This window comes from Capricornis sumatraensis, chromosome 5 (assembly GCF_032405125.1).
Source record: "Capricornis sumatraensis isolate serow.1 chromosome 5, serow.2, whole genome shotgun sequence".
Taxonomy (NCBI): domain Eukaryota; kingdom Metazoa; phylum Chordata; class Mammalia; order Artiodactyla; family Bovidae; genus Capricornis; species Capricornis sumatraensis.
Genome location: NC_091073.1, coordinates 123,682,007 through 123,692,365, shown reverse-complemented (window position 1 = coordinate 123,692,365; position 10,359 = coordinate 123,682,007). Strand labels below are relative to the sequence as shown.

Below are 10,359 nucleotides of genomic sequence, written 5' to 3'. Positions count from 1 at the left end.
TGGGGAACTGAGATCCCACGTGCCATGCAGCATGGCCAAAAGATTAAAAAAGAAAGCAGAATGTTTAGTGACAAAAATGAGATGCACAGTAAAATATCATTAACGTAGCAACAATCCATGCGCATAAATAACACACGCACTCGGAACTTAGATTCATTTTAACCTGAGTGCACGGTTCTGTGGCTCTCAGCACGTTCACACCATCGTCTCCAGGACACTTCGCCTTCCCAAACAGAGCCTTTCTCTTCATCACACGAGACCCCCACCCCAGCCGCGGGGACCCGCACCTACACTCCGCTTGTGTGAGTTTGATCACTGTGGATGCTTCTCAGACGGCACAGTGGTGAAGAATCTGCGCAAACTCCGGGAAGTGGTGGAGGGCAGAGCAGCCTGTGTGCTGCAGGCTGTGGGGTCACAGAGGGCCAGGCACCACTTAGCGACTTAGCCACAGCGAGGCGCTTGCGGAAGAGGGGTCCCACGGCGCTCCTCGCTCTGTGTGTGGCTCGCGGCAGTCAGCCTGACGACCTCGGGGTTCTCCCCTGTTGTGGCAAGGGTCGGGGTGCCCTTCCTTTCTCAGGCTGGATCGTGGTGGATGTTTTGTTTACGTGTTCAGCCATCAGTGGACCCTTGAGTGGCCTCCTGGCGGCTGTGCCCGCGGAGGCACAAATATCTCCCTAAGGCCGTGCGTTAGACTTTGGTGTGTTATTCCTAAGTAACTTCCACAGGCCAAGCATTCTGGTGAGCGAGACGCACCTTCCCTACTGCAGGGGGGCAGACAGGTAAGGATGGTTCTGGAGTGTAGGACTCACTGGGCACCGGGGGCGGCAGGAGAGGGGGTCCCGGGAGAGAGATCCGGGGGCCCAGACTGGGCTCGGGGCGGAGAGGCCCTGGACTGTGGGTGGACACGAGTGAGTAGGGGTGGGGCCTCCCACACGGCTGAGCACGGGGAGCGCTGGGGGGCCAGCGCCGAGGGCATCGGAGCGGTCATCGGCCGTTGCTCGGTGCTCAGCTGGTCTGCCTGGGCTCGAAGGCACAGCTGTGGGTGGCTCAATGGGTGGGACCCTCCATTCTGAGGAGCTGCGCTCACCCTGTGAGTGGAGGGGCCGGGAGGGGCCTGGAGGGGGAGAAGGGGGAGGAGAGAAGGGAGGAGGGCTGGGGCCTGACGCTAAGGCTGGTGTGGACAAGTCCCCGCCCTCCCTTCCTCCCCCTCCCCCCCTCTTCCCCTCCCCTCCCCCATTCTTCCCTCCCCCTCCCCTCCCCCTCTCCCGCTCTCCCCTCCCCTCCCCCTCTCCAGCTGAGGGACCCTGACCACAAGGCTGGTGTGGACAAGACCCCGCCCTCCCTCCCTCCCCCTCTCCCCCCCTCCCCCTCTCCCCGCTCTCTTCCCCTCCCCCCTCCCCCTCTCCCCTCCCCTCCCTCTCTCCCCCTCTCCCCCTCCCCTCCCCCTCTCCCCCTCCCCTCCCCCTCTCCCCCTCCCCTCCCCTCCCTCTCTCCCCCTCCCCTCCCCCTCTCCCCTCCCCCTCTCCCCCTCCCCTCCCCCTCTCCCCCTCCCCTCCCCCTCTCCCCCTCCCCTCCCCCTCTCCCCCTCCCCTCCCCTCCCCCTCTCCCCCTCCCCCTCTCCCCTCCCCTCCCCCTCTCCCCCTCCCCTCCCCCTCCCCTCCCCCTCTCCCCCTCCCCTCCCCCTCTCCCCCTCCCCTCCCCCTCCCCTCCCCCTCTCCCTCTCTCCCCTCTCCCTCTCCCCTCCCCTCCCCCTCCCCTCCCCCTCTCCCCCTCCCCTCCCCCTCCCCTCCCCCTCTCCCCCTCCCCTCCCCTCCCCCTCTCCCCTCCCCTCCCCCTCTCCCCTCCCCCTCTCCCCTCCCCTCCCCGCTCCCTGGGAGGTGGAACAGGAGCGGATGCAGGGCAGGTGATGGACGGCTGTTTCTGAGTGGCTGTCAGCGTCCCGATAAGATGAGGCTGACAGCTGCTGCTCCCGGGATTCTGCATGATGCGCCGTTCTCCTTCAGCACTGCCGACGGCCCACAGCGCCAGGCCTTTCTATTCTCGTCGGAATAGTCAACGGAACGGTCCAGGCTGATAAGAGGGGCGGCCCGGTTACCTGGCAACGGGTAGGAGCGGAGGGCTGCTGGTGGGAAGATCAGCTGCGGCGATAAACCGCCTTCCTTCCTCGCTGCTTCTCTGTGGACCATGGCAGACAGCCGCGGCAGCCCCGAGACTTGGGAGGGGTCTGAGCTCCCAAAGGAAGCTTACTGCATGCTCTTGTGCCAGCCTTGGGCAGGTGCCCCTGCCAGGAGGAGCCTGGCTTCCTGGGACCTGCAGGGGAGGTCTCTAAGGAAGCAGGGGAAAGAAAGAGAAAGAAAGAAAGAAAGTGAAGTCCCTTAGTCGTGTCCCACTCTGCGATCCCATGGACTGTAGCCCACCAGGTTCCTCCATCCATGGAATTTTCTAGGCAAGAGCACTGGAGTGGGTTGCCATTTCCCTCTCCAAGGCAGCAGGCAAAGCACCACTGAAATCCTGCAGCCTGGCCGGCATGTCAGCCCTAGGCCAGGTAGAGGCAGGAGCGGGGCGGGCTGGCCCGGGGGCAGGGTCAGCCCCACTGGGACCCCGAGAGCTGGCAGCGAGGCTTGACGATCGGGTGCGGTCAGTGGTTTGGTTCCTACTTCTTCATGGTCTTTCTTTCAGTAAACACCTTTCATGTGGATGAGACCTGCCGGCCGCAGCGTCAGGAAGCTGCCCCCCTCCCCGCAGGCCCGTGTCCACTCCGCTCTCCTCTGCTCTTGAATCTTGCCTTTTGTCTGCTGGCCATTCGTACAAGATCCTGAAATTTTAGAACTGGGAGAGGTTCAGATCATTTAGTTCTCTTCCATTATTTTCAGAAACAAACACAATCCAAACCCCAGGCCCCCGAGGGCCGGAGAGGTGGAGTCGCACAGACTCTGGGCTCCTCCAGGCCAGGCCCCCGGCCGGCACTGCAAGGCTGAGTGGCCACCACGCGCTTCCGCTGGCCCACGGGAGTGTTCGTCCTGGTCGTTCCATCGGATTTCACGTAGGAAAGGTAAAGGCAACTTGGCCGCTAGAAACTGTGCTTCAGCGTGTTCACTGCGATGCTCGGCTGCTCAGATGCGAGGTGAGCTCCGTCCCCATCGCTGCGTTCCCTCCTGCGCACGGCTGGCGCAGGTCCAGAGGCTGGCTCCTCACTCTGCTTCCTGCGAGGCCTGCCTACCGGAACTGGGTCTCTGGTCGCCTTTCAGACGGGAGTTTGCTGTGACAGTGTTTGGTCATGTTCTGCTTTCCTCTAACGACAGCAGTGACGGGAGCAACACGGAGCTGTGGGAGCCTGGTGCATCTGAGCTGAAACGTGACATCCTTGCCAAGGAGCGGAGGGAAGCAGGCGGCCTGCCGGCGGCTGGAGGGCGGCCCCCACGGGCCCCGCTGTGCCGCCTTCCACTCTCTGTGGGACGAAAGGCCTGGTGCAGGATGAGGGGGTGCTGGCGGGGCGAGCTGCTGCTCAGAAGGGGTGAAGCGGGGGAGGTCCTGCTCTCAGAACAGCTGGAGGCTCACCTGTGCCCAGGGGTTTCCACTTGAGCGCAGAGCCCTCCAGCTGAAGAGACCTCAGGAAAGGTCTGATTTGGCAGTTGTGTTTCAGGAACTGGCGCAGAGAAGGGAGGCCGTGCACCCGGGCTGCACAGCAGGCTGGGGAAACGCCGGGACGGGGGCCTGGCTCCTGCCGCTGTCTCCTCGCCCTTTAGTGGGGCTCAGGACACAGCCATGCCGCCCGGGGAGGGGGAGCCGCAGCTCCAGTCAAAGCTCCAGCGAAAATTACTGATGCTTTCCCTTTCCAGGGAAAGGGCTCAGCCTCCCGTCCTAGACACGTGCTAGACAGACTCCACACGAGCCCCGGCCCCTCAGAGCCGCCGGGGGCGTGCTTGGTCGCCTAGGAGGCAGCCGCCTTGTCCTGGGGGCCTTGGCATCCCTCCCGGGCCCGTCCTTGGATCCACCCGCTCTCGGTCCCAGTCTCTGCTCTGCAGATAAAGGGGGCTGTGGCCGCGGCCTCAGAATTCCGCTGGGCTCATGAAGCTTTGGGGTCTTCAGTCCTTGCCCGCACCTGTGGCTGCTGTGGTCACTCTGCAGGGAGGTCTGGGGCCTTCCAGACTGTGCTCCCCTGGAGGCCCGTGGGCAATGCCCGCGCTCTGCGATGCCTCCTCCCAGAACACACCCTGCACCCCAGAGCCTCTCCGGGCCGCACGCCCCCCGCCCTGTAGAAGCACGCTCACCTCTGAAGAGGCGGTGGGCCTGTCCAGTTCTTCCATCTGCATTGCCCCACCCTTGCCAACGCCCCATTCCCCACGGCAGCTCCCTTCGGCCCCGCGGCTCCTGGCACAGAGTGGCCCCAGTTCAGCGCTTCCTGCGCTCCTGGAGGACGGCCGACTCCCTGCCCAGACTCCTAGCCCTTGCGTCCACTGGACCCGCCGCTCGCTCTGGCGTCGGACCTCTGCCCTCTTGGCCCCAGTGACCATCCATCCCGCTGCCCAGCCTGCATGGCCCCGGCAGCCCTGTGCGGCCGCCCCCCGGGTCCTCCGCCTCCTGTGGGTGGAGGAGCTGATGCCCCTCTGCTGTCCTCGAGGCTCGTCCCCTGTTGCCCGCATCACAGTTACAGGTAGATGCTGCTCGTGGGAGTGGTGCCCCCGAGTCCAGAGGCCCCGAGAGCAGAGCCTGTGTCGTCCATTTGCCCCGAGCGCCTGTCCTGCGGCTCTTCTGCCTGCTTGTCCAGCGGGGCGTTATGGCAGGGCTGTGTCCCGGGGTCAGCACAGCGCAGGGCGGCGCGAATGGAGACGAGTCACTGTGAGAGCAGGAGGGGCCTCACAGACTCGCCGTGGACACAGGCCGGACGTGCACGGGTGTGCTGAGCAGAGTGCAGCCCGCCTGCCCGCGGAGGTGGACGAGAAGCTCTTTGTTGAGGAATGGGTGGGGCGGGGGGTCCGGTTTCCGGGATGAGTGTGGAGGTTGGAGAAGCAGCTTCCTTGTTCTGTTGCTGAGTTTGGCAGATTAAAACATGTGGGAGGCTGTGTGTGTGTATATACACACGCACACACATATTCACATGGACACACATGGACACGCATTATGTTACTGTTCAGTCACCAAGTCAAGTCTGACTCTGTGACCCCTGGGCTGCAGCGCGCCAGGCTTCCCTGTCCCTCAGCATCTCCCAGGGTCTGTCCCAGTAGAGTCCATCGACTTTGTGATGCCGTCCGTCTCGTCCTCTGTTACCCTTCTCCTTCTGCCCTCAGTCTTTCCCAGCACCAGGGTCTTTTCCAATGAGTCAACTCTTCATGTCAGGTGGCCAAATTATTGGAGCTTCAGCTACATCATCAGTGCTTCCAGTGAATGTTCAGCATTGATTTCCTTTAGGATGGACTGGCTGGATCTCCTTGCAGTCCAAGGGACTCTCAAGAGTCTTGTCCACACCACAGTTCCAAAGCATCAATTCTTCTGCGCTCTGCCTTCTTTGTGGTCCGACTCTCACATCCGTGCATGACCACTGGAAAAGCATAGCCCTGACTAGACGGACCTTTGTCAGAAAAGTGATGCCTCCGCTTTTTCATGCGCTGTCTAGGTTTGTCATAGTTTTCCTTCCAAGGAGCTATCCTCTCTAATGTCACGACTGCAGCCACCATTTGCAGTGATTTCAGAGCCAAGAAGAGGAAGTCTGTCACTGTTTCCACTGTTTCCCCATCTATTTGCCATGAAGTGATGGGACCGGATGCCATGATCTTAGTTTTTTAATATTGACTTTTAAGCTGGCTTTCTCACTGTCCTCTTTGACACTTATCAAGAGGCTCCTTGGTTCCTCTTCACTTTCTGCCTTTAAAGTGTTATCGTCTGTGTATCTGAGGTTGTTGACATTTCTCCTGGCAATCTTGATTCCACCCTGTAACTCATCCAGCCCAGCATTTTGCATGATGTGCTCTACGTATAAGTTAAATAAACAGGGTGACAATAAACAGACTTGTCAGGCCATGCAGGGCCACCCAAGGAGAACAGGCCACAGTGAAGAGTCCTGACAGAATGTGACCCGCAGGGGGAGGGAGCGGCAAGCCCCTCCAGGATGCTTGCCGTGAGAGCCCCGCGGGCTGTTCAAAAAGACACACACTATCAGTTCAGTCCATTCATTCAGGTGTTTCCAACGCTTTGCGGCCCCATGAACTGCAGCACGCCAGGCCTCCCTGTCCATCACCAACCCCCGGAGTTCACTCAAACTCATGTCCATCGAGTCCGTGATGCCATCCAGCCATGTCATCCTCTGTCGTCCCCTTCTCCTCCTGCCTTCAGTCTTTCCCAGCATCAGGGTCTTCTCCAATGAGTCAGCTCTTCACGTGAGGTGGCCAAAGTACTGGCATTTCAGCTTCAACATCAGTCTTTCCAATGAACACCCAGGGCTGATCTCCTTTAGGATGGACTGGTTGGATCTCCTTGCAGTCCAAGGGACTCTCAAGAGTCTTCTCCAACACCACAGTTCAAAAGCATCAATTCTTTGGCGCTCAGCCTTCTTCACAGTCTAACTCTCACATCCATACATGACCACAGGAAAAACCATAGCCTTGACTAGACGGACCTTTGTAATGTCTCTGCTTTTTAATACACTGTCTAGGTTGGTCATAACTTTCCTTCCAAGGAGTAAGTGGTCACCATCTGCAGTGATTTTGGAGCCCAAGAAAATAAAGTTTGTCACTGTTTCCATTGTTTCCCCAGCTATTTGCCATGAAGTGATGAGGCCGGCTGCCATAATCTTAGTTTTTTGAATGTTGAGTTTTAAGTCAGCTTTTTCACTCTCCTCTTTCACTTTCATCAAGAGGCTCTTTAGTTCTTCTTCATTTTCTGCCATAAGGGTGGTGTCATCTGCATATCTGAGGTTATTGACATAATTGATATTTATATTGATGACACATTATACACATACTCGTAAAATACACACAGTAGACATGTATATACACATACATACATGTAGGAAGACACACATTCAGATACACACACCTACACACATGCGTGTACACACACATAAACACACATGTAGACATGCAGTGCACACACACACATGCACGCATGCCTTTCAGCAAGGTGAGAAAGATGGATTACGTCATGAAAAGTGCTCTGGATAAGACGGCAGCGCCGCAGCAGCGTGCGCCGGGCGAAACCGCCGGAAGCCGGACACTGAGAACGGTGGGCGCGGCGAGGGTGCGGAGCCCTGGGGACGCGGGTGCGTGCTGGCGGAGGTGCGAAGTGGCGCCGCCCCTTCGGGCGAAGGAATGGTGGCTGATCGCAGAAGCAGGCGCGCTCGCACCACGTGGTCAGCAGCTGCTCTCCTTGGCATTTACCCAGAGGGACTGACGGCGCGTCCACGCAAAACCTGCAGACGGACGCCTCGGGCAGCTTTATCCATAACCGCCCGAACCTGGAAACAACCACGGGGTCCTTGGGTGGGTGAGTGAGGGGAGAAGCAGTGGCCCACCCAGATGATGGGATATCATTCAGTGCTAACGAGAAATGAGCTGTCAGCCCTTGAAAAGACGTGGAGGGAACGCACACGAATGTTACTGAGTGAGAGACGCCACCCTGAAAAGACCCCGCGCTGTGTGATCCCGACCATATGACGCTCCGGGAGAGGCAGAGGTGCGGAGACGGTGGGACGCCGCCAGCTGCCGGGCGAGGGAGGCGCAGGGGTGGGCAGAGGGGCACAGTGGACGTGCAGGGCAGCAGGGCGGCCCCGTGTGGAGCTGTGTGGCCACACGCCACTCCACCTGTGTTCAAGCCCGAGGCCTGGGCAGTGCCGAGACCAAGCCCTCGCGTGCCCGGTGGCTCTGCCCGCAGTGCTGGGTCATGGGCGGTCATCGGTCGTAGCAAAGGTCCCGTTTGACCGGAAGGCTGATAGTGGGGAGGCTGTGCCCGCGTGGGGGCAGGAGGCTGATGGGAAAGCCACGTGCCCGCCTCCTAATTCTGCTGTGAGCCCAGCACTGCTCTGAAAAATAGAGTTTATTAATTAAAATGATCCGCTGGGGGACGGTGTCTCTGCCTCATCAGCATGGCTGCAGTCTAGGGGCAAAGAGAATCCACAGTTAGCTTTCAAGCAATTCCGTTTTTAGATAAAACTAACTCTAAAAGCACAAACAGCAAGATGTATTATGTTATATATATCTAAATATAAATTTAAAAGAAAGGTTTCAAGGAGACCTAGTTGATGTTTGCCTTAGAATATATTTACAACACTGTCCACCACAGACCAAATGTGAAGAATTATTCCATTATGCTGCAGGCCGGAAGTGACTTACAAGGTGTGTTCCGAAAGACACAGGAATGTCTCTGCGCGTTTCCCTCCGAGCCAGCCTGAGTGGTGGGGTGCTCCCTGTGGGTCTCAGGTGGGTCCTGGAGGCCTGGGGCCCGGGGGGCTCAGCTGCTGGCGCTGACCTGCTGACCCCTGCCTGCGCTGCAGGCCGACACTCGGCTTTCTCGCCTGTGAGGTTTGGGGCCGACGCGTCCCAGTGCAGCTTCGGGTCCCTGCTTTCAGGGTGTTTGGGTTCAGAGTTTGGAGGGGAAGCCCGAGTGCTCTGCAGACCGGGCTCTCGCGTTCTCCTCCCCAGCGCCACCCACAGGCACTGACTGGAGCTCTTTGCGGGAAACGGGCAGAGAACACAGACACGCACTGTCTGAGTCCCAGCCGCACAGACTGTCCACCCTGCCGGCGACGGCGGGGGCGAGACCCTCCCTCAGGGACAGCAGGGCCCCAGCCCCCGGTGGCAGGCGGGTTGGTTTTAGCCGCGCTCAGAGGAGGGGCAGTGGCCGGTCCTAGAGGGAGGCAGAAGGCTGAGCCCCATGGCCAGTCGGGCAGCTGGGCAGGTTGCCGCCTGGGTCCTCCGGGCTCCGCAGAGGCCCCAGAAATCCAGGAGCCGCTTGCGACACTTCAGATGCCTTTCTGCTGCTCCTGCAAGGCATCTCGGTGTGAGCACAAGGAGCGCCGAGCGGCACTTACCCGCCAGCCCGGCCGGCAAGGCGCTGCTGATGATGAAATGGGCCGCGTGTGAAGGGCTCTCCTCTGCCACATCCCTGCGGCGAGACTGTGAACAGCGGAGGCGCCTCCGCCCGCAGCCGGCACAGACGCACCCTGTGTGAGGCCCTGGGCCCTGAACCAGCCTTTTGTACCCAAGACAGAGATTTGAATGTTTGAACCCCCGCAGGAAGCTTGTCTCACAGTGAACAATCCCCAAATAAGGGCTAATTAGGGCCTAAATTAATTAGAAGGTGCAGTTTGAAGAGAGGTTGAGGAGCAGAGCCTGTCGTTTCAGACAAATGGGACAGAGCGGGATAAATGGGGCCCCACTAATATCTCACTCTTCCCGGAGCCCCCCCTCCCTTCCGCGTTCTCAGGAAGCAGCCCCACTGGCCTGGTGGCCCCACCGCCGGCACCTCCTGCAAACCAGCGCATCTGTCCTGTCTCTCCCCTGGAAACCAGCCCTGAGTGCTGTCCACTTTGTGGTCACCGGACGGTCAGAAGCAAAGCTTCACGTCACAAGTGTGTTGGTCTCAGGCTGAAAAGGACAGAAAGGCGAGGGGTGGGGGTGAGAGGGCGAGCTGGAAGGCAGCCCGGAAGCCACGCTGCACTGGACTCACCTTTGTGTTTGTGGTTTTCACGATGAGCTGCTTTTTGTTTAAAACCATTCCTTTCCGTTAGGCCTGCCCGACTGGCCATGGGGCCCTGGTGGCTCAGATGGTAAAGAATCTGCCTGCAATGCAGGAGACCCGGGTTTGATCCCTGGGTCAGGAAGATCCCTTGGAGAAGGGAATGGCAACCCACTGCAGTATTCTTGCCTGGAAAGTCCCATGGACAGAGGAGCCTAGCAGGCAACACCCCATGGGGTCACAAACAGTCGGACACGACTTAGCGGCTAACACACCACACGCTCATTCCTTTCCAAGGGCTTCTGACCCTGGCAGCTGCTCGGAGCTGTGCCTCGGGCTCGGCCAGGGCTGTCCGCCCGTCTGTCTGTCACCCCCTCACGGTCTCTCTTCTCTGCCTCCCTTCTCGCAGACGGAGTGTTTGGACGGTGCCAGGAGTTTCCGGCCACGGACGTGCTCCGCTACGAAGTGTCGCCGGGGGTTCTGCAGCACCTGACGGCCACCCTGCAGAGGCTTTCCCGCACAGGTGGGCGGGCCCAGCCCATCCGCGTCCTCCCGGGTGTTAGAAAAGGAGCGGGCCCGCCAGCCAGTGGCGGGCAGGGAGAGGCGGCCTGGGTCCCTCCCAGGAGCTGTGGCCGATGCTGTGGGTCAGTGGCGGTGGAGGGTCAGTGCCCAGGAGATGACCGCACTGCT

At 59.9% G+C, this 10,359-nt stretch overlaps 1 protein-coding gene across 1 annotated transcript in view; it reads left to right on the top strand.

Moving 5' to 3' along the window:
- Nucleotides 1-9,682: 9,682 nt before the first annotated feature.
- The window catches only part of PTPRN2 (protein tyrosine phosphatase receptor type N2), a 472,364-nt gene continuing 471,687 nt past the window's right edge, over nt 9,683-10,359 (top strand). The window contains exons 1-2 of the mRNA XM_068972473.1: nt 9,683-9,716; nt 10,079-10,192. Coding sequence (XP_068828574.1) covers nt 9,683-9,716; nt 10,079-10,192 — 148 coding nt within the window. The remainder of the gene's footprint in view (nt 9,717-10,078; nt 10,193-10,359) is intronic.